General features: G+C 36.9%; 4 protein-coding genes across 5 annotated transcripts; 1 reads left to right on the top strand and 3 right to left on the bottom strand.

Annotated features, from left to right (window-relative positions):
• Positions 1 to 1,463: 1,463 nt before the first annotated feature.
• On the bottom strand, positions 1,464 to 4,745 carry CBG14045 (the record flags this gene model as incomplete). 2 transcript variants are annotated; one of them, XM_002644228.1, is made up of 7 exons in its annotated part: positions 1,464 to 1,535; positions 1,728 to 1,871; positions 2,336 to 2,373; positions 3,450 to 3,547; positions 3,792 to 4,016; positions 4,475 to 4,589; positions 4,676 to 4,745. In XM_002644228.1, 7 exons carry the CDS (start codon positions 4,743 to 4,745, stop codon positions 1,464 to 1,466), a joined length of 762 nt encoding a protein of 253 aa, XP_002644274.1. The 2 variants fall into 2 exon arrangements, with proteins under 2 accessions (XP_002644274.1, XP_002644275.1); XM_002644229.1 differs by lacking the exons at positions 1,464 to 1,535; positions 1,728 to 1,871; positions 2,336 to 2,373; ... (1 more) ...; positions 4,475 to 4,589; positions 4,676 to 4,745 and adding exons at positions 1,909 to 2,092; positions 2,168 to 2,247 and having other exon boundaries at positions 3,722 to 3,829.
• A 6,351-nt stretch (positions 4,746 to 11,096) lies between these two features.
• CBG14043 lies at positions 11,097 to 11,882 on the top strand (the record flags this gene model as incomplete). The annotated part of the gene is made up of 1 exon (XM_002644227.1): positions 11,097 to 11,882. One exon carries the CDS (start codon positions 11,097 to 11,099, stop codon positions 11,880 to 11,882), a length of 786 nt encoding a protein of 261 aa, XP_002644273.1.
• A 1,824-nt stretch (positions 11,883 to 13,706) lies between these two features.
• CBG14042 lies at positions 13,707 to 14,374 on the bottom strand (the record flags this gene model as incomplete). Its single annotated transcript, XM_002644226.1, has 4 exons — positions 13,707 to 13,835; positions 13,881 to 14,032; positions 14,074 to 14,221; positions 14,267 to 14,374. 4 exons carry the CDS (start codon positions 14,372 to 14,374, stop codon positions 13,707 to 13,709), a joined length of 537 nt encoding a protein of 178 aa, XP_002644272.1.
• A 7,840-nt stretch (positions 14,375 to 22,214) lies between these two features.
• Positions 22,215 to 23,658, bottom strand: CBG14040 (the record flags this gene model as incomplete). The annotated part of the gene is made up of 3 exons (XM_045239406.1): positions 22,215 to 22,373; positions 22,426 to 22,839; positions 23,590 to 23,658. 3 exons carry the CDS (start codon positions 23,656 to 23,658, stop codon positions 22,215 to 22,217), a joined length of 642 nt encoding a protein of 213 aa, XP_045095321.1.
• Between the last annotated feature and the right edge of the window lie 700 nt (positions 23,659 to 24,358).

Raw genomic sequence — 24,358 nt, 5'->3', positions numbered from 1 at the left:
TGAATCAAGTACCAGTCAAGTGTTTTAAGACTACAGTAACCAAAAGTATGTCTGCACACCGCGTCATAATGATAGCACCACCCTGGAAAACGGAAAATCTCATGTTTATTTCAGAAATAAATTGAGAATGTTTTGTTGGAATTTGTTAAAAAAGTACAGATAATCATAAAGAGACCTAGGAATCTTGAAAGAACACTTTTCACGAACGTTTGAGGGAAATTTCGAATTCCTATCTTTTTCCATAAAAACCATTCAGAAATCAAATTTCTACGACTATTTTGAGCCGTGTTATGACTATTCCAAATTTTCAAGCTAGAGACGCAGAGAAACGAGACACACTGCGTCTCTAGCCTCAAAACTTTTAAAGGCTCATATCTCGGCTCTAAATCATTGGATAGGGTTGGTTTCTGGCTCATTTTGTCTTGAATTTTTGGAGCGCGTAGCTCAAGGTCTCCGTCGCTCTAATATTAGGTCCATGGGTCTAACGCCGAAATATGGTCAAAGAAGCTCAAAAACTACTACACTCAAGAAAAAACAGAAAAAAGCCAAAAGATAGATATAACTTTTCATCCTTGTCTGTTTGAAACTCGGGTTACCATAATGACACTTTTATTTGTAGGGCAGCATCTAAAAGAAAAAGAAGTAGGAGAGGAAATGAACAAATGAGCAAGTGTGGAGCAAGCGGGTTAGATGATAGGGTAATGGGGGATTTTCGAGAATGGACGAATTCAAAATTTCAGGCTAATGAAGGAGCTCCAAAAGTATATACAGTAATGGCCAAAAAGAATGCGTCGACAGGTTTTTGATTGTAACTTTCTTCAAAATAGAGCTAAAGAGTCAAACTTTTTCATAAAATGTAGCAATTAACCCTAGCAAAAATACTTCAAAACATTTTTGCCCAGTAAACGGGAAAAAACTTTTTTGGCGACAAAATTCACTTTTTTGAAAATTTCGGAATCTTGGGTTTTTTGTTTCAAAAATCTGACGATTATGGATGTATAAAATTAATTTTGATCATGATAGAAGAAATCATTCATTATCGTTTCCTATTTTTTTCCATATTTTTGAAGAAAAACATCCAAAACCCGCAATTTTCCAAGAAGTGAATTTTGTCGCCAAAAAACTTGTTTTTCGTTTCTTGGGCAAAAATATTTCAGCATATTTTTGTAAGAGTTAGTTGTTACATTTTACAAAAAAGTTTGACTCCTTAGCTCTACTTTGAAGAAAGTTACAGTCAAAAAACCTGTCGAGTCGACAGTGTCGACGCATTCTTGTTGCCCAGTACCGTAAGATCCCAATTTGAAATTTCGAAAATTCCTAGAATTCCAAAGTTTATGAAAATTTGTAGTCTAAATTTTGAAAGTTACTATTTTTATTGAAATTCAAAGAAAAACCAAAATTATTTATTAAATGGAAAATCATTGTACATAAATACCACAAAAAATTAAAATAAGACAACTAATTCAAGAATCCAAAACTCTAAAGAGATTCAATAAAATCTGAATAAGCGCTGGATCAATCTCCGGCATTTTGATCTGAAAATATTTTTCAGATTCCTTCAATTCATCTGAAATCTCCCAAACCTGAGGAATTTCACTCCGATGAACCCAGTGAAGGCCTTTTTTTGTCAACTTGCTAGACGTAGTCCGATTGGGAGAGCTGATATGGATTTGAATTCTGAAATTATACTAATCAGACTAAAGTAGCTAAATAGCAGAATTTCTCACCTTAGCATTGTTCATAGTAAGCAGAGATTTCGAAATGGTGAAAAATGGGTTATTTTCTGGAAACAGAGGGTCCGAAGGTCCGGTTTCTGAGGTGGAAGGCTCATTGGCAGGCTGATTCTGAACTGGCACATTAGTAGGAGCATTCTGTAAACCATATTAAAGATTTCATTATTTTTCTGACCGCCGGACGACCGTCGACAGAAAGACCGACCGACCGACCGTCGACCGACCGCTGACCGAATCCGTGCATTTTTGCGTCAAATGTTTGCGCAAGCAGTTCCCACAGCCAAAAATACATAGTTGGTCGTAAAATAGAGTGAGGTGTACGCAAAGGCTCTCTGGAATGTTGACGGATCCGGTCGGCGGTCGGTGGGACGGCTAAATTTCTCCGACCAAATGGAAGTCTCAATTTACTTTCTTACCGTTTATGGTTCAAGACTTTCTGGAAAGTTGAAAAATGCATTATATTCAGGGATCGCAAGGTTCGAGTGTGCGTTTTTCGAAGTGGACGGCTTATTGACAAACGGATTCTTTGTTGGACCGTTGTTAGGAGCATTCTGCGGATCAAATCACAAGTTTGGAGCATAAGTATAGCAAAAAAGGCTCACCCTCACTTGATCCCAGTAGTAGTGGCTTAACATTCTTTCTGGATTCAATTTTGGGGAACGACAAATCTTGCATTTCAGAACATTTTATTCAGAGTCAATGGGTGTATTTTAAATGGGATTTCAGGCTTATGATAGTTGGACAATGCATATGACAACCCTTTAAAACACATGGAGAAGGCTGATTATTGATAGCACCACCCCATTATTTGAGGTTTTCAGAAAAACTAAGAATCTTGGAGAAAAATGGATGATGCCATTAGATTCAGCATCCCAAAAAACCTATGTGTCCCCTGTCAATCAAGTACCAGTCAAGTGTTTTAGGACTACAGTAACCAAAAGTCTGTCTGCACACCGTGTCATAATGATAGCACCACCCTGGAAAACGGAAAATCTCATGTTTATTTCAGAAATAAATTGAGAATGTTTTGTTGGAATTTGTTAAAATAGTTTCAAAACAGTCTATTTTGACAGTTTGCACAAAAATTGATGCCTCTATTCAAGTTTTAGAACAAAATATTTTCAGACATTTTTGTCATTTTCTGGGTTTTTGGATTAAATCATGAATAACTTTGCTCCTGGGTGAAGTTTTGAGCTGAGATTCATGATTCAGGGGACACAAAGGTTTTTTGAGATGCTGAACCGAATGGTTATTGCCGTTTTCTGCCAAAATTTCTAGTTTTTCTGAAAACCCCATTTAATGGGGTGGTGCTATCATTATGACGCGCACTGTATAAGTTTTTAAGCAACCTACCATGCAGGTAATTCATTACTTTTCCAATCCTAACATGTTCTCGGTACTCCAGGAACAAGTTGAATCCAGTTCGGTCGATGGCTATGATCACACGCTGGCTATACTACACGCAAAAAGTTTTGAAGATTCGAAGCTTGTTTCAAGCTATTGATAGTTGGCCATTATTGTCCCAGTGTGCTAACTTGGCGCTCCAGCTGAAAAATTGGATCAAATATGAACTTAAAACCAGTGATCCAGATTTTGACTTTTTTTTGTTGAAATCACATATCCACATAATCTACTAACTAAGAAGATAAATGTCTTGATTTTGGACTTTATAGTTTTTAATATCTCGGATTTTAAGAATAACGAAATTCCACTTACCAATTACAACTGTCGTCCCGATGTGCCAGAAAACTTCCATAATCATCATATTTGTTCTCATTCTATTTAAATTGAAAATATCGCTTGTTGATTGGCACCTAAAACTTTAGATGTTTAAATTTTAGTAATTTTTCAAATTCTCAAATTTTTTTCACTTTAAATTTTCTGGAAATTGTTTAAGATCTGATTGAACAGAAGAAATCCAAATTCTTCTCCAGGGATTTCTCGTGCTTTTCCTTGATCTTTTTGGCAGAGGGGCAAAGATTTTCTTGAGATCCGGGAACTGACTCTAAACATATCCAAAATGCTTGTTGCGTTTCCGATGAAAAAGTACACTGGTACCTTCTTGTTGCCTTCTTGCCTTCTTGTCCTCTTGTAGAATGATTGGAGAATTGAAGACTTGCCTTCTTGTAGAATGATTGGAGAATTGAAGAACGGTAAAACTTCTCCCGAAAACATACAAAGCGGTGGCACAGCTCTATTGGCCATAAATGACGATTACGGGAGGCAAATGTTTTGACGTTTTGGCGATCGAAATGAGAAGAAGAGATGAAAAGGTCAGGAATTCTGTAAAAACGTTTGGGTGATTTCATATGTAAGAAAAAACAGATATTTTCGGAGCTTGTTGTGATAGATCTTCTTATTACTATAGAAACGTTTCTGTCTGTCTAATAGGAAACCTATCAGTCGGTTCACTCACTGCTAGGGGGATCATGTTTGAGCATAATTTAGAAAAATTTGATTCTTGACTCTGTAACTATCCTAATACCTGGAGGGTCATGAAACAATAAACATGAAGAGCTTGGTAGTCCATGACTACATACTACACACCACTATAGGAGCCTCACGGCCCCCTGATTTATTCAATAGAAAGTCCGCAAAAGACAGAAAAATTTCCATTTTGAGTAGATAGATTGAAATATTTATTTATTGCATTACTGCAGCAAATTGAAACTTACTTTATGAAAATCAGAGCTCATGACTGATGCAAGCATCAGACTATGAAAATATAGACCAATACACACTCGGTCATTGGGAATACATAGTTAATAAAAATTCTTATTTTGAGTCGCACTTTTATATGGACCAAAATGGGCGGAGCTTCGAAATTTGCTTGGCTGTAAACACAAATAGGAGAACCTGCAAAACAAATCATTATATTATTTAATGAAGAGTTTACAGCAATCGTCTCAGGAAAATGAATTCCATAAACACCTTATGTGTACCTCGTTGGTCCATTATAACGATTAGACAACACCGGATTTGCATACGGCCAAAACAAGTGACAGGCACCATCGGTTACCGCACGGCACAATAAGATGTGTGTTGTTGTTTACTGTACCATTATAATGAGGGAGAACAAATCCTATTGGAGCATTCGATTGAGACTGCACAACAATCCAGGTTATTTCGTCGTGCGGTAAACTATTGTGACTGTCACTTGTTTTGGCAAAACGCATATGCGGTGTTGTCTAATTAATTATCCCAATAAACCAGGAAGGTGCACAAACAAAATTGTCCGGGTTCTTGTGCAGTGTCCATTAAATGCTCGAAAATGATTCCCCCCTCATCAAAATATTACGGCAAACAACAAACAGATTATTGCGCCGTGCGGTAAGCAATGGTGACTGGCACATATTTTGACTATATGCACATCCAGTGTCATCTAGTTGTTATATTGAACCAAGAAAGATCTGGTATTTATGGATTTCATTTTCCTGAGATAAATAGTTGCTGTAAACGCTTCATTATATAACAAAATGATTTGTTTTTCAGGTTCTCTTAATTGTGTTTACAGCCACACGATTCACGAAACTCCGCCCATTTCGGTCCATATAAAAGTGCGGCTCAAAATATGAATTTTCATTATCTATGTATTCCCAATGACCGAATGTGTATTGGTCTATATTTTCATGGTCTGATGCTTGCATCAGTCATGAGCTCTGATTTTCATAAAGTAAGTTTCAATTCGCTGGAGTAATACAGTAAGTACTTCAAAATGTTTTTTCAGAATTAATCAAAATTAATCGATTATATCCATACTCTCCGAGATTCGTGTTTGAGAACTTTTTATCGTGAAATACTGAAGATGACGGTCCGTTTCTGAATATTCACGAAGCTCACCTTCACTGTTCTCATGTTCTTCATTTCTGACCGTTGGTCAAATAATCACTTCAGGGCTATCATTTTCGGTGTAATGACGGATTTGGTGAGTGAGAAATTGCTCATTCAAATTTCAAATTTTAAAACTGATCACTTTCGATTGCTTCGAAATGATCATTTTCGATTGCAGAATTGGGAAAGAACTCGCCAATTCTTTCAATCCTTATGTTGTGACAATGAGAACAATACGAACCTTTGAACATCTGAACCGACACATTTCTCAAAATGTATACCAACGCAAAAACACATCAACAGGTGAGGATTTTTCAACTTTCGTGAATTTTAAAAATTTTGGAAAAATTTAGATGCGAAGCCTTTTCCAAAGGAACACGATAGATATACGATGAAAACATGAGAGCTAGACGTCGTCAAAACTCAATTCCACTATTAGGCTCAACTGATGCTCCAACTGCGAACAAAGTAAGATTTTTGGAGAACAAAATCTCCATCATAACTTGAGTTCCATTTCAGAGAAATTTTCGTTCAACTAAAAGTGGTCCACCTAACAAAAGAAAATCAGAACTTCCCGTAGAATATCATCGTCTTGGACATTTTCGGAATCGGAACCATCTGACTTGGAGTCCAATGTCTCTGATTCCAAATATTCTCCAGAGACGGAAAAACAAAGAAGGACGAATTGAACGAACACGAAGAAGATACAGTGAATTAGAGAAGAAAGAATGCAAACTATCAAACATTTGAGAAATATTCAGTGAGTCACTAGAAAATGGCTGTGTAGTGCACTTCACCGCACCACCAAACATTTTGCACTTCTAACATTAGAAGGGCCCCTAACATCCAACTTCGAGTCAATTTTTCTTGATCTCTGTCAAATACATCTAATAGAGTTTTCAGGACAAGGATCGCAACAAGTATCTGAAGCAACACGTCTGAGCACGAGAGCAGGCTGAAAGATTAGAATTGGCCGAATCGCTCATCTGGACACAATTCAAACAATTTTTGTATTCTCTATGATTTTTCTTTCTTTCATATTTTTCCACACATGAAAGCAGCTTCACAAACTTTATCAAATTTTTATCGATATCACCATCTTAAAAAATTTTTGCGACCATCGTCCAAAAAAACAGGTAAAGAAAGTTACCACACTCGTTCCTTGAATACAGGGCCCAGATTGCCAGGGGAACAGTTCAATTTAATTTTTATAATTTTTCTAAGCAAAACTTCGGTCTCGATTTGGCCTGCGTCACAGAGATTTTTGGCTCTTTCTGGGAAAGGGTACGATGACCGATCGCCGCCGGTTCCCAACGGTATGACACGCAAACAGGCTTGCTCGGAAAACCGTATTAGAGAATATCAAGGTTTCCTTCAACTGACACTTCAACGACAAAAGTGAAAATTGCTGATAATTTGGGATTTGGGTATATCTGTCCTAGCCTCTCCCTAACCGTCTCTACCTATCCCTCTATTCCTGTACCAGATAGTACTTGATATAACTACTATTTGTCTTCTTATTACCGGTCCGGATCCTAATGACTCAAAATTTTGAACTGAAATTTTTTAGGGTTTCTGTGTTCTGGTTGAAAATTATAGGCTTACATTTGAGCTGAAACGTCTTATTCAACTTATTGCCGATAAAAATCTTTTTATCCTAAGCCTACATTACGAAACAAAAACCTTAATATTCCATTGGCTTCCATTTTGATTATCCCAAGTTACGAATCCCAAGAAGTGCAACATTTCTAATTTCGTGTCACTTCTGAAACAATATTCCCGGAGTTCAGAACAGTTGTTTTTGTTGTTTTCGAGTTCTATCAGAGACTAACTTACTCATTTCTTGTTAACTGGTTTAGTTTAACTATTCATTACCACATCCTCTGTATACTTTGTATGGACCTCTTCACAATGTCTGTCGTAAAAATCTCTTCAAATTGTCTGAATCCACTGTCTGAGCCTTCTCACAGTGTCTGAGTATACTAGCTGAATTACTCTCCCTTCTACTAATGGGAAATCCAGATGGGAATAGGTGCAGGAGCATCCCTGTATAAAAGGACGATGGAGGTTCCAAACTGAATCATTATTGCGTCGTTGTTTTTTTTCGTTACTTTCTTCATCTATACTCGTTGATGCTACAAATTCATCTCTGACTATTCTACTCAGATTCTAGCAAATACTTTCTTCCTCGTGCCGAACATAAAATCTGCGCGCACCACACACTTGATGCGATTTCTTAGACATCCAGATCTTCGCTTCATCACAACGTTCGGTTCAAGATCACCAAACAACCTATTTTCCAATCATCTCTCTGAGCGTGTCAATTTCATTAGATGAAATAACTTTTAAGATCATTATGAGACGTGGGGTCATAAAAAAACGGAAACCGAGTTCATATCAAGCTAGTCAATCTAGAATGGATGGTAAAACGCGTTATTGTTAGCGATTCATAACCATGGGGCAGATATTCCGTCACTAGCTTTTAGACAACATCAATATCTTGTAAACCCAGATGTTGATGAAAATTGCAGAATAAATTACCGTATCTCAACACTTCTGAAATTGTTGAAATCCGCTTGCCGGTTCCAGTTAAGTTACAAAAGTTTCAACACCAAAAATCGCCTTTAGTGCAAAAATAGTAATCGAAGTCGATTTTCTCAATTTTTAAGACATTCTAAAACATGAATTTTGTTGTGTTATACTTACAATTTGACAAAATTTTCTTCTTTTTTTCTTATCATTACTAATAACATTCACCAAATTCCGTATGTCCGGATGTATGTAGCGTGGCTGTTCACCCATTCGAAGTTAACCGATTGAGCTGAAACCTGGACAGATAGGTCAGAAGTGTGTCTTAGTTAATGCTCGAACTTTTCGTTTTTCGAAATTCTGATTTTGAAGTAATCTGGAGACGTTCCTTGGTTTTTTGAGCGTGGCGGGCGGGGGAGAAGAGAGTTAGGAAAACTCACACACGTGTACGCCATTTCTCCCACTCTTTTGTGGTGACAGGGTGGTGTGGTGGTTAACGCGCTGAGCTTTCGTCCGCGCGTCGCGGGATCGAGTCCGATAGTCGGTAACTTTTTTTCGGATTTTTGTAGAGAGTTCAGAAATGAATAAATACATGTTTGACTGTTTTAATCGGTTTGAATGAAATCCTAGCCAAGAGTTTCCCAGTTTCATTAGCTTCAAGTCGAAAGGAAAACTTAACCGAACTATGAAGTTTTTGATTTTTTGTTGTGTAATCAGCAAATTTGAAGATTTAAGATAAGGAGGGCCATTAACATATTTTTTCACTTCTGAAACATCTCACACAGATGAACCTTGAAACATTTTCTGAAATTCGATAATTTTTTCGAATTCAGAAGATCCGGGCTCGCCAGGCCCTGATTTTGCAAGTATGATTAAAAGTTTGCAAGCCGGAGCGATTTTTCACTCCCAATTTTCTGAAACCATTGAACTTTTAAATTTTTAACCGTACTTCTGAGTTTCTTATTTACTTTGAAACTTCAGAACTTTTGAACACTATTAATTTTCGAATTCCCGGGTTTCTGAATTAGTTTTCTGAATCAAAAAAAGTCAAGGTTTGATTTACAACCAAATTTTAATTTACAAACTTCTAGGATTCTGGGAAACTGAATTACCTATGTTTAGAGTTATACAATTTCATAATTTTTAGCTTTTGAAATTTCGAATCAATAAATACCTGAGATTTTGAACCTCCGAATTCGGATTTCCAGAATTTCGAGATTTTCGAATTATCATAAAAAATCAGAAAAGGAGGAATAGGTCAAGATTCCTAAACTGAGAAATCAAAAATTGGGGAGTTTAAAAACTCCAAAACTCTCAGAATCAGATAAGAACTGAAGTTTTGAAAGTTTTCCAAACTCTTGAAAGTTTTGAATCAAAATCTTTGACCATAGACTCTGAATTTATTAACGTCGCGAAATTCAGAAAGTTCAAAAACTCAAAAACTCAGATTTTTGAAATTTAGAAAGTTTGAAGACTCGGAAACTAGAAAATTGTAAAATTCTGAAACTCCAAAAATCTGAGTATAAAAATAAAGCATTTTGGCAGTTCGAAAGTTTAGAAAAACTGTAATTTTAAAGTTCTCAGCAGAGATTCGAGAGTAAAGAAGAAGCTCTAATCTTTTCGAAAAAATTGAATAATACACGAATTTCTCAATTTTAAGGCACTGAATAAAAGTGAAGAAATTTCTTTATAAGATTACGGTACTGTAACCGGGGGCCAGGAGGTCTAACCCCGAAGGGGCGTAAACCGACTGGTTTTCTTACATCACATTTAAAGCTATCAAACAAATTCGACGAAAAAAGTTAAAGGAAATTCCTGAAATATGATATTTCATTTAATTCTAAAATAACACAGCACTTGTGTCTTCTGAAGTTCGGAAAATCGTCTTTAATTATTTCTCTTTTAGAGTTTACAAGCTTTTGAGGATCCTGTATGAATTATTTCAAAAGACCAATCCAAATTAATTTCGTCAGATTTCTCTAACTTCAGTTTCTACTATGTCGCACAGTGTCTCGTCTGCATAGTGTGAGGACCATACTAATTGTACGCGTTACCGCGTTTGTGTCTACCACTCTCCACACAAAAAGGTATCTCTTTCTACTCCGACTACAACCACCACTGCCAACAGTCAACTTGCCCACCTTAGCTATTATTAATTGTCTACGCGATTCCTGCTCCATCTCGGGATCCTCTTTGTTTTTGCTCTATATTGCGAAAAGCACATTTTTGCAGACTTCTAAGTGTTTTTCTTGCTTATCAGTAGAAATATTATTGTTTCATCGAAGGATTCTTTTAAAAATTCGATCGAAAATGCCTGACAACGTTCTGTTCTGTTTTTCATCTTCATTCCCTTGTTTCTTTTGCTAGTCCTTTTTTCTTATTACAAATCTTCTCAAATTTTCAGGCAATCATGACTACTATCCAAAGTTCAATAATTAAATGCCAAGACTCCCTGGTTTACAATGTCCACACAACCTGCAACAAAAGTCAACCGGACTTTGTACCCGAATTGATTTATTTCAGTGTTTTCGTTCGAAGCAATGAAGATCATACATACTGTGCGTTTTGCATTCAACAAAGTAGTTAAACCGGTCAAAAATCCAATACTGACAGTAGAGTGCATCGAATCGACAGGTATTTTTTTTCTCATCATCTAAACTGAAACTTTAATCTTTTTTACAGGAATTTATGAAATTTCGGTTGATGCTGCGGATTTGTTCTGGGACGTTTATAAAGAGTATCAGACATGGCTACACGACCACGGTCTTGACAAAAATGATCCACCGATGGATTGCTATATTCCAGACGAGTTGATCAATTTTTTCATGAAAAATAGTCAATGCAACAAAACGTCACTGGAAATTGGAGGATCAAAGACGGAATCTGCAATTGATTTGGCGAGAATTGACAATCCGACGAAAGTAGACGATGGCGTTGCAGAGCGGCAACCAACAACATCAAAGACAAATGCTGATTATTCGCTAACTTTTTGCCGTCATCGCCATGTCTGCTATGGCGCCTCCGGCCAAGAGGAAATTTCATTCGAGCCTGGACTCCGAGCCTCCACTGTTTGTGGAATATGACGATTATCTGGCAATGCACAAGCACGTAATTGTTCTAACCGACATTATCCAACAAATCCGAGATGGACTGATTGAAGAAGGATCCACCAAATTTGGTAAGATAATTGCGAATACTTGCCAGACCACTCCCGATCCGTCCCAACTTGGACCTCCTGTCTCAGCTCTTTCTGAAGTATTTGTCGATGCCGTCTCTACTCCCGCTCCCTCTTCCTCTACCAAATCGTTCGCCAATGCTGTCCTGTCCTCCATGACTACCTCTGCTGAGCGTACTTCAGCTCCAGTCGGCCCTTCTGAAATCGCTAAGCAGGCTTATCAACTCTTGGAAAAGTCTACTAGAGCGGTGATCGAACGTGCCCCTGATGATAAATCCCCAAATGAAGATCAAAAAGACTCTGAATTCATTGCCGCCATCGCTAATAAGCACTCGCTTCCAATCCCATCACAGGTGTATCGTCACGTTTGCTCTTCCCGTTTCCGTCCTCTCAAATTGCAGTTCTCCTCCAAATCCGAACGTGACACCTTCCTCAAAGGATTCAATAAGATCAAGAACGACGAGCCACTCCTGAACACCATCGAGCCCAAACTCAGAGCCCGCCGTGACCTGACCCGTTCCGAACTCGAAACCCTTTGTGCATCCAGAAAGTTCGTATACGATGAGAACCTGAAGGCGAAGACCACCAAGTACATTATGCAAGATATCCACTAAAAGCTCAATGATAAGCCACGTCCTTTTGTGTAAGTGCCTGCACTGTTTCTTTCCCTTTTTCCAACCCCCACGTTATCACAGCTTCCTCTTCCCGTCCCACCAAACAGTCCAGAGTTTCTATTGATCCTTCCTTTCCATCTGCACCTCTCTCGTCTCCACTTCGTCCCTCTCCCCCTTTGACTGTCTCGAACTATGATGACATGTGCATTAAGGTTTTACTTGCTAACGTTAAAGGCGTAGCCACTATCTCCAAAATTCATCTCCTTATTGATATTTTTGCCTCCTCTTCTCAACATCTCCTCGTTTTGTCCGAAACTTTCCTCGACGACTCCATCTCCTCTTCTCTATTCCATCAACGTGGACTGGAGACCCTCTTGTTCATCACAAAAAAGAGGAGGTGGGGTTGCTTTCCTATTTAAACCGACCATTTCACTCTCGACTCTTCCTCTTAACATGGACCGTCATTATTCTCTTCATCTTTCAGAAATACTAGCTTGCTCTGTGTCTCCGTCCTCATCGTATCCCTATAATGTTCCTTCCTTCTCTCCTTTCACTATTGTCCTAGTTTATAGACTCCTCTACTTCTGACTCCTCTACTTCTCAAACTTCCTCCCTCATTGCTCATCTAGATAAGTTCCTCCCTCTTGATTCCTCCATTCTTGTGGGTGATTTTAATTTCCCCAGTTTATCTTGGAATCCCCTTAACCATAATCATCAGTTTGTCTCTTTTCTCACTTCTCGTCGCCGTCGAGCCTCCACTGCTTAACTCTGACCACTTTGCCGTCAAGTTCCACATTCTTCCTACCACTCTCACTCCTCTATCTCCATCTATATCTCGCCCTTGTTTATGGTTCAAGAAATGCAATTTGCGCTCCCTCAACTCCGATCTCGCCACCATCGACTGGGACCTCTCATTTAGTGCATTGCCTTCTCCTTCCGAAAAATTCACTAAATTTATTGATATTCTTTCCACACTTATTCGTAATCATACTCCTCTGCTTCCTCCACCCAAATCCAAACCCTTTTCTCTACCATTTCGAAAGCTTAAACGGGCAAGGCACCTCTACTCCAAGCTTCTTAAAACTCCAACTACGGCTCCCAGGAAAATTCTCCATGTTCGAACTCATATCAAATCTCTCACTCGAACAATCAATAAGAAAATGGTAAGTGACGAATTCCGAATCCTCTCAGCCCCACACTGTCGTGCTGCCCGCGCCCTCATCAAAAGTAGAGTTAGATCTTCACCTAAAGTCCCACCTCTTTCTGCAAAAATAAGTCAAAAATTTTGCGAAAATATTTATTGTTGGGTTACGGGAGCATTCGTTTGCCGGCTGTGTTTTCGAAAATTTTTCTTGAAATACGGTGGCCTAACTTGTGTGAAAATTCGGCCACAACTCCAATTTTTTTGCACAAGAATAATGCATGCGCTTTGATCTCAAATTACTTGGTTCTTATGAGAGACATGAAAATTTGTCAACTGATAAAACACTGTCAATTTCATGTCAAATAATTCATCAGCTGAAAAGTTCTCTATCTTTCAAAGCAACCGAGTAACTGAAGTTCGAAGTGCACCATTATTCTTTTAGAGAAAATACGGTAAGCATGAAATAAAGCAATACAATCAAAAACACTGTGAGTATTCAAGAGAAAAAGTTAAGAACCGAGAAATTATCAGAAATATAACCAACAAATTGAAATCAAGAGAAAACAAATTGAAAAGGCAGAAAATAAACGGAAGGAAAATAATCATCAAAAGGATTCGATACATAAAAATTCAAACAGAATGAAAGTAGGACAGAAAAAAGACAAATTGGACAAAAAAGATCAGTTTAAATCAAAGGTAACCGCTTTTTGAAGAAGAAAAGAAACCACAGATTGATCCATATCTGATAAATTTCCAGCCAAACATTCACGAACATCGTTCATTGTCTTGACTCCAGCAAGGCATTTATTCTGCAATAAAAACAATTATTTGAACACCATTACAGCAAAAACTACCTTCAGTCTATTGAAATCGTATTGTTTTGCTAATTTCAGCTTCTCTTTGGCGCTTTTTATCGAATCTCTCACGAGAAACGTTTCACACTGAGCTCTCACTGTTTTTGTGTTGTATTTATCAGCGAGCGTTGGAATGGCATTCACGGTATCGTCTGAAAATGAAAAAAAAATGGTCGGAAAACTTTTTTATCACCTTCAATTGATGGTTCGCCGTATAATGCCTCTAAGAAGATTTGGAAATCGGAGGCACTGGTGTCTTTGAGAACAACTTCGTTTTTTTTGGATTCTTTGAAACTTCCCAGAAGCATAGTATAGAAGACAGGGGATTGCCCGGCAAGAAACTAAGAAAAACTTGATTGTGTGAAACTGGTTGCGACAAAACTTACCATCCTGGAAACGTGGAATTTTTTGTCCTCAACTTTCAGCACTAAGTCAGAGGTGTCTTTGGTGGATTCATCGAATTTTCGAAGAATTTTCCTTCCGACTCCAATCATTTTTAGAATCTGCACAAAGACACTGATCGTCACCACGCCATCAACAACGTATTCATTCATAAATTCTTCCCATGACATGAGCGGTAGAAAAGTGGGACGTGTTGATTCGAATGGGGAACACTGGAGTGTTCTTACGGTTTCCAATGAATGCGTTTTTCCATTTACTGACAACACTTGAAATGATTATTTGGTCTCAATTGTACACGCGTGGTCGTTGCAGAAGGAACAATATACACACAACCCGAGATTGTTATCTTCTCGTTTTATCTCAATTATCCTGAAAAAGAGAAACAATGAAACTGAAGACTGCTCTCGATTTTGTACCAAGGTAAACCAAAGAGTAATTCTGTATATTCCGAACGGATATCACCCTCAATATCAAAAATGAATTTATTTCATATGAAAGTAGAATAAGGTTAGAATACAGAAAGTGTAATTTTTCGTAGACTTTTGGCCATTTCAAATCTATTTTTTGATTATTCGAAGATTAGATGTATAATTCAGAAAGGTTAAACAGAAAGAAAAAGAAAAAGGCGAATCTCGAATAAAAAAAGTCAATAAAAAGACACAGGATTCGAATTTATGTTGGATTTTGAAGAAGTTCTTGAATTTCAATAACAATTTTGAAGTTTAAAGAAAATCTTGGATTCTGAAAAAAAAATTGGATTTCAAAGATCATGAGAAACATTAAAATCTAAAAATTTCGCATGATGAGAATTTCATCTTAAATTGTGGTCTCTGTTCCTCCTGGATGTACTTCGCTGTAACTAGCATTCGAACAACTGATTTGCCATCGTTTTCAGACGTTTTCATAACTTCTGTTATTTTATTTTTGATTTTGAAGATAGTGGAAAAATTTCGAAACTAGGGGACATGCTTAATGAGGTTCCAGAGGTTCTTATTCATCTCCCTCATCTTGACGGGGACCCAGGATTTAAGGGCGGATGAAAAAAGTGTATGTAGAGGGCACACCGAGATCTGAGGTACATAAGTTCAAAGGATAAATGGGATTTTGGTGTGCAGGTCGTTTTAACCTAAACCTATAATTTAGAGCTATAGAAAAAAAAATTTTCGTCCTTCCGTATGTACCACAAAATCCCAAGTGTGCTTGGAATCAATATACTCTAGTGTAAGACCTAGATGTACCCTTTCCCGATGTACCCTTGGATACTAGGCCGTTGAAAATATGACATATACAGCAAAATGTTTCAAAGTGGATGCCAAATGCGAGTGTTTCTGAGGAAGAAAAACAAGAAATTTCAGCTCAAGAAACTGAACAAAAAACAGAGAATAAAAAAAATCAGTGAAAAAAAAAGATGTTCGCCGGTTTTCACAAACTTCAGCAATTCATTGACTGGAAGTTTTCAGAATACTATGGCTTTCATTTGAAATCATAGGCTTAGACTGAGACACCCTCGTTTTCTTTGTATTGAAAAATTCTAAAATGTCGCCAAATTCAAAAGATTTGAAATCAAAAAATCTATACCTTATTTAGCACCCAAATCAAATTATCTCTCAAGCAAACAAACAACAAGAAATCGTTGGCCTGTTTACGTATGACGGTTCGTCCGACGTACTAAATAGCTCTTACCCGAAAAAAAAACAATAATTGAAAAGCAGGAGGTTTTTCATAAATCGTTTCTGAATTTTTTAAAGTTCAAAATTTTCTTGATTGAAATCCAAAAAATTGCTTTAAAATACAAAATTTTGTGACCTTTTCTAAAATCTTTTATTTTTATGCCCAGCACGCGGTGGCGCCGCAGAGAACATGCCATTTCGCGCGTGTGCCGTATGCAGAATGCATAGAAAAGACGGCTGCAATGAATAATACTATTGCATCTGAGAGGCAAGATGCATTGTCTTTTTGCAGAGGTTAGACAGTCAGAGAAAACTACAAAAGCCCACGGATGGTTGGAATGCCCGAGGAGTTCTTCAACTGCGCTTGTGGGGCAGCGAGTGAATCATACGCCGAATGAACATTTGATATTTCATGAGCACTAGTTCACTACCAAAGCTGTGACTCAAAAATCCCTAGGTGCACTTTTTCAATGAGCAAGAGATCCTAAAGGAGAGGTCATTGAACTCAAGACAACGACAGAAAAACTAAGATTTTATCTTTTATGAAAATATGGAATAGATCTTTGAAGCAGTGAAGCGGAAAATGGGAAAATGGGAAAACAGCAATTAGCAGTTACGTAGGCTTGGTTTATCAAAAGTACAGAAAATTGTTTACAAGTTTTGGAGTTGTAGATAACGTGCGTCCACAATTGAAGGTATGCTGCTTAGGCGAAGGAAGAGATTTTAATAAGTTTACGGATGAAAATATCAATAATAAAGATGGAAGAAGAAAAATAACTTCTTGAGGTAGAACGAATTTTTTGGTCTTCAGTGTTATCATAATTGTGTTATAAGGTTGTTAAAGGCTGATGTGATTTGTCTAAACTTGTCTAAAGTTTTTACCCAATGAATTTTTTCAGAAAAAAAGAGCACTAGTTTCTCTGTGCACCTGGCGTCCGTGAGGAGCAACCCCAGAAAAAGAAAAAAAACAAATTACATTCGTATCCACCAATTTTCTTTTTTTGTAGAAAATTGGGAATGTGGAGGAATTTCCTAGAACTACATTTCTCGGGAAAAAAAGCTGCTCGAAAAAGGATTCCGCCTCCGTTCAACTGAAATAGAAGAAAATAGGTGAATGTAGAATAAATAAAATCAATATAGAGACACTGTACAATTTTCTGTGTCTCAAATTGAAGATATTTTCAAGAGAAAAAGGGACCGTTGCGAAACAAATTGATATCTATGGAAAAAAAAGTAAAAACAGAATATTGCTAGAGAAAAGGCTTTCTATGTATACGCAGCTCTTGTTTGTATTAATCACTTCATTTTATGAACTTTGAGACGAAGTATAGCGGGGAAGCGTCTGGCGAGAGTGAAGCCGACTGGTAAGAGGAGGAGACACGCGCGAACTCTCTTTGATTGACTCCGCCAATTTTATGACAGCTTTTTTTTATTTATGGTGAGCACAATAACCTGACAAAACGTTTAGGAATGTCGGGAAGATGTTAAGAGAGGCGGATTTATGGGTGACAGATCTTTTAGATTGTAACTTGATACGCTAATAAAATTATCATAAATCGAAACGTTGAATACTTCTGTGGAACAGTTCTGAGTGATAAGAGAACTGAGCCCAGGTTGAACAAGACCACAGCGCAAAGTCGCGTACTGGGCAAGATTTCGGCGAGATTCTGGCATGCTAATCGGTGTGGTGCTGAGAAATAGTAAATGGGGAGAACTTATGTGGTGCATACGAAAAATTAGCAAAACTGAAAATTGTTTTTAACTAATTCTCTCGAAAGGGAGAAAATTAGTTTTTTTCCCCCGAGAATCACCTAAACTTCATGTCATTTTCTAAAAAACCGAGAAGATTAATGATGCAATCAACGAAAAGAAAAAAGTGCGTCAAGCATGTCAGATTCTTTCATAAAATTAATAGAAGTTGTTATCAACGAAAAAAAGAGAAAAGAATAGCGGGATATTGAAACGTGGCGGGTGAATTGAAACCGGCGGAGAGCAGAAACATCTAAAATGGAATTCGATTTTAAACAGTAATCAAATCATTGAAGAAGAGTAATTCAGATTTTAAAAACTGAAAAAAAACAAGCACATCATGAAAAAACCCCAAGATCTAAAACCACGAGTAAAAAATATTAGATGACGGGAATTTGTTTTGAATGATTCTTAAACAGTTCTCAGAAATATGTATTAATCTTCAGCTCAATTCGAAGTTTTCAAAAAGATGCGACAATCAAGAAATAATGGCCCCGAGAGACCAGCGCCTCACTTTCTCTAGACAGCCACCTCATTTGCAACGATTGCGCCAATGTTGCGCAGAACGATTGGCAGGGGGCCAAACTCTGTACCATTTCATCCGCGACCTCACTTGTTACGGGCGCTACGCAGCGCGACCACAATGAACTCAGTATATGTACACAGTCTCCAACCGTTTTTCTGCCTCAAACCGTCATGTCTTTCGGAACTTCGTGTATTCTGGGTTTCTCAGAGGTTGCCTTTTTTTTCTACCTACCCCATTTTTTCGTTGGAAATGAAAGTTTTTTCGCATTAGATTTTCATCGGACGGCAATGTTTTCGGAAGCTTTTAGTGAGGGATGGTTTTGCAATATTTTACATTTTTGTCGGTTTTGGGTTGTGTTTTCAAATGAATAACTTCAACTACTTCAAAATTTATTCGTTTTTACATTTAGTGACAAAATTTGACTGAAAGGGCAAATCGGCTACAGAACTCGATGATCCTTGGAAATGCTTTTTGAACACTTTTCTTTTCTCTCATCTCTCCATTTTAGAATATTACTACTTCGTAATGATTTTTTATCCCACATAGTGCTCCACTTTTCGGTTTGTATCGTTTCTCTCATTCTCCTTTTTTCGAACTATTGTTCAAAAAAGACGAAAAAGAAAAGCATCTTGTCCCTCACTTTTTATTACCATACATGGTCGTCCTGTGCACATCACCACCCAACCATTCGAACAGATATTTTTCTCACACAAATGCAAATATCTGCCAGTTGGAAGTGATTCGATCAATACAGATGTTTCCTCCTCCCTCGTGTTTCCTTACCACGTTCCTTTCGTTTCAGCCAAAACTGTCGTCTCCGAAAATGATTTCAATAGCTTGATTATAAAAAAACTAGAAAATCTTGTAAACGTATTTGTATTATCGTTCTCTGAGCGGATAACTCATAAATTATACTCAAAGGTGCATGAAACGCCTATTTTTCTTAATTGTTCGACTGTTTTCATCGTTTTTTTCAATGATTTCATCATCATAATTTGTATTCTTTTTTTTAGGAAAAACTGTAAAAATTTTCAAAACATCAAGAAAATAGAAAAGTAATAGAGTTCGCTTTTTCCCCTTCAAAAGAATTTTAACGAGATATCCGCTTTCCAGGGGACGGTAGTTGTCGCTCTGGGGTTTTCGTTCACGGTCACCGGCATTTCTCGTACTCACTTTTCTTTTCTACTTTGTGCAGACACAGAATGATAAAATTCCGATTTCCAAGAAAAATTCCCTCCGCTCCGTTGCTTCCCATCTAGAAAACATTCGTTTTTTCTTTTTCCGAATCATTTTTTTCGAGAACTGATTTTTTTACATTTGTTCTTAAGCGAAAATCATATATCGTACACGGTCACAGCAACTGACATTTCTCTTTCACAGCTCCAATTTTTTAAATATAAGAGTAATCAGAGGTTTCCTCCTCGTTCGTGGAAAAAATTGAAATGAGACTATTCACCGGATCATCATTCGTTTCTAATAAAACTTTCTGTACCCTTTGAGGCAGTCATTTGACATCCAAGAGAAGTTTGTACCTGGAGACCAGCGCCTCACTTGCCCCAGACAGCTGTCTTCTATGCAACATCGTGCCTGTATTGCGCAGAACACTCGGCACAATGCCAGACTCTGCATTCTCTGCGACCTCACTTATTAGGGGCGCTACGACCTCACTTGTAGGGGCGCTACGCAATGTGCGTCGCGACCTCAAAACAACAGAGTTTATGTAGACGGTTTCATCGCTATTTATCTGTCCTAAACGGTCATTTTTAAGAACCTTTCACTTTCTTGGGGTGCTCACAGGAAGGCTGATTGACATTACTTATACGCAGTCCTCATTTTTATATTTACTACTACGCAATCATTTTTGAGTATGGATTAGTTTATTACGGATTCTTAATTTTTTGTGATCGTTTTGTAATTTTTTTTCGTTCACTTTCCTTTACTCGCTGCACGATAGTAGAATATAGAGCCCTCTGGACCAGTAGAGAATGGTCCTTCAGATATCAAATGATTTTTTCAAAATTTTTCGAGATTTTAAAAGCCAACAAGATGAACTTTCACATTTTGAAAAAGTTCAAAACAGTAAATTTAAAACAAAATTAGACGGACCATTTTTCTGTAAGTTTCATTTTATTCTAATGTAAGCAATATTTAAGAAACTGAGACATTCCAAAGCTCTTGCAACAATTTTTTTTCAGAATTATCAGATTGCTCTTTCCAATAATGTTTTTAAATTGTCAAAACAGTGTGGAGGCCTCCTATGTAAATTACTAAAAAAAATGTTTGATCGAATTTACAGTTTTTTATCTTGAGATTTTCAGTTTTTTAAGGAATATTTTCAAAAATTCAGGTTTTCAAATTCCAATCTTCAGGACTTTGAGCTATCATTTGTAGTAAGTTCAAAATTCTTGATTTTCCAATTTTCGATTTCTTGGATATTACTATGTTAGATTTTGTTAGGGGGATGTATGAAAACCAATATTTTTCGAATTTTTGCTTACATACACCTCTCGAGGAGTTGAACTTGTTTGCGCGTCGACCCATTTTATCTGATTATTGATCATTGGAATTTTCTGAATCCGTCTGACTCCTACCGTTTTTTTTCTCCTACTCATCCTAGAATTTATATCAAACAACATGTCCCTATTCTAGCACATTCTGTTTTTTTTTGTCCCACTTTATTCCTTAAATTCCCATGATTCCCTCAATAGTGCCTGCGCCCGCCAAAAAAACATTTGTTACGAGTTTCAGCTCTATCGAATTTATTTTTCGTTTCTAACAAGGGATTATTTCTATCACTCTTGTTTCAATTATTCGTTTATTATCTTTCAAGCATTTCCTCTTACTTTCTACTCGAAAGTTGTTTCTCTATATCTTCAAACTACTCGTTTTTTCCTGTGCCCGTAATAGTGAATGTTCGGTTAACAAATAAGGTATTTGTACTCAATTGTATTTTTCCTTCGCTGTTTGTTGAAAAAAATAGTTTTCTGCCAAATCTCGAAATTTTAGGAAACGCTAGTAAATACCAACCGGATATAAGTTATATCCATTTCTAAAAACCTACAACAGGTCACGCCCCCGCAATAACCACATTTTTAACCTAAAAAAGGTTGTTCTATCCCGATTTTCATCCTCAAATTTCGCCTTTTTTCCTGCGAAGATTTGTTTAGGGAAAAATAATAGGCGCATCAAAAAAAAAAGACTCAAATAACTTTCTGATTGTTTTCAAATTGAAAAAAAAATTATTTTAAATTTTTCTTGGCCACGATTGGAAAAAAAGTTCATACTTATAAGCCACGCTGTATATACATGGGAAAACATTGAACTTTTTCCAAAATTCGTTTTGGAGCCAAGTTATTCATATTTTTGCCCGAAGTGATTTTTGGCACACGAATTCGCTCGAAGAATTTTGATCAAATTAGAGGCATCACGCTTGTGATTATTGTTGTACTTGATATTTTTAGTCGTTGTGAAGCCAATGTTTTAATACCCATCAGAAGATCGAAGAATCGAATTCTTAATTGTCAAATTTATAAATTTTGAAAAAAAATAATTGAAGAATAGAAACCGACCTTCTAATTGAAACCCACTTCTAATAGAAGTCTAACTTGAGACAGAGGTGAAAAAATAAAAACCTTTGGGCTTCTATTAGAGAGAATGCGGTACATTAGAATCCGAAAGAAACACAATCTGAATGTAAAAACTGAACCTACTCCATGATTTCACATTTGGAAAGCCGCATTAGCGAGCTGGACCAGAAAATATATTCAGTTACAGTATCGAATCAATTTTCAAACCTTTTTTCGAGTTTAAAATCAATATTCAAGTTTTCCGAAAACACAAACTCATTCATTACCAATTATTTATTCAGCTTATAAAATTTTTTTCACAGAAAAGTAAAAAATGAAATAAATCAAGAGGTTTGAAATGTTGACGAGGTGGGGAGTACGATAATGATATTCTTTACAAAACAAATCAAAAGAAAATTCATCAAAAATAAAAATTAAGCAAAAAATTAACAGGAGAGGAAGCCTTCAATGAGTTGTTGTTGCTTTTGAACTTGTCGTAACTAATAGGAGCATTACATAGAGATTCCTCACACCGACACAACCAATACTCGACGGCAGATTCATTTTGTTTGGAACGCATCTGAAATGTTTTACAAGAGTTACTTAATACGTTTTCTCAAAGTTCAACTCACCATTAGCTCACATCCTTGCGTCAATTTGATAACCGGCAAACGGGAAATTCCAAGTGTCTCCAGTCCACCAAACACGGCCGTTTTATTCCCAACCAGGAACTTTGCGTAGCAGAAAAGCTGACCTTTGAGAATTTTCGAGGAACTGTTCCCCTCGGTAGCTTGATAGCAATCGATCCTGTTTGATGAGATGAAATGAATAGTCATTCTGGTAATAAAAACGGCAGCGATTAGTCCAGAAATGAGAATCAGTATCTTTCTGCGAGTAGCTGGAGCACGGCGGAAAGATTCAAAATACTTTGATCCATTGAACATCGTTCTTTTATAAACCGGAATTAAGGTTCCAGTTATGGCAAATGCGGAGGACTTGAGCCGCATTGATGCGTGTTGAACTGAAGAAGAAAACTGATTAAGCACCTGTCTTATATGCTGGTTAGCAATCTTCAGCTATTGGCGTGTAAAGACACGCCCCTTGGAAGACATCTCTACTCCAATCAGATGAGGCTAAGTCTACGGTAGGAAAAAACTATGAAATGCGTAGAAATAACACTATACATAACGAGAAGCATAAAACTAAATTCATAAGAGGAATAAAGTCTTGGGCAAGTTATGCATTATTTTCACAGATCGCAAGTTCGAACAGCAATAATTTTTTATTGGAAATATGTTGAGAACTTAAATAAATAGAAATTGAAAAAAAATCGTTATCTGAATGGGTCCCAAAAATTCAATTTCCTTCATCAAACCGCCCATGGAATGTCGCAACTTCAAACTTGATCTCCGTAAGCACTCAAATGGAATTCTTCTCAAACTGTAAGCGTTAAGCTCATATCTCATTTCATGTGAAAGATATCAAAAGATGGCAAACTGACAAAATCTTGTCATAATATCAAAATTTTTTTGTTAGATGTCCACTTTTCAATATCTTTTACAAGAGCCAAAATACATTGGCTTAAAGTGAAATCTTAGGAGGGTCACTCTATAAAATTGTTTACGGTGTCTTGATTCTCGTAGGAAATATCAAACGTTTGTTTACTGACGTACCGCTAAAACAATTGAGGTTTTTGGAAATGGATACGGTATCCACATTCATCAATTTCAAAAAGTCCGATTCTGATGCTGAACTTTGTTTTTGTTTTTTCCGTATACATGGCTGGGAACACTTACTTCCTCATTCGATTCAACCGAAACTGGACACATTGTGTTTTGAAGTTCAGTCAAAAAAAAGTTTTTCATGCCTGGATCACTATGATCCCATTCCTTATTTGCAAATCTTAAATATCACAAATCAACCTCAAACATCTACATCCAACTCCTACAACCTACGTGTATAACATTGTTTCCGTCTTACCTCTCGGAAGGTTGTCAACCGTATCTATACTTCACGCTTTTGACTTTTTGTCTTCCCAAGCTGTAAACAACGTTAAAAGTGCATAAATCTTAATCATCAATGAAAATAGTTGGACACTGAAATCTATCATCATCCGGAAGGGTTCGGGTTTTATACTGGGGAAATTTTCTTCATTTACTGTAAATGCTCTGGAATAATAAGCTTTTAGTAATAATATCACCAACACTATTATAGTTTTCGTTTTCAAATTTCAAAGTTCAATTTCAAAGTTCAATAGTTTTCAAATTTGCTATCTTTCACAAATGTTGAGATGACTTAGAAGTAGGAAGTACAAAATGAAATTTTAGAGAACTTACACAGTAAGTTGAATTCGAATGAAATCGTCAATTTTTTCAGAGTAAAAGCTCATAACATTGCCACCTGTGTCAAAAAATTGTTTGTTCTTTCAAATGTTCTTGGCTAATTTCATTTTGAGTAATCATTTCCAATTGAATGAACGTGATGAACTTTGTACATTTTTTCGTGCTTTTTTGAGGACTATGAAAGTCCGAAGTAGAATTCCACCACATGGAGCTCAGCGCTGAG

Source organism: Caenorhabditis briggsae, assembly GCF_000004555.2.
Source record: "Caenorhabditis briggsae complete genome, chrX, whole genome shotgun sequence".
Classification (NCBI taxonomy): Eukaryota; Metazoa; Nematoda; class Chromadorea; order Rhabditida; family Rhabditidae; genus Caenorhabditis; species Caenorhabditis briggsae.
Note: the sequence above shows the minus strand (reverse complement) of the source record. Positions and strands in the feature narration are given on the sequence as shown.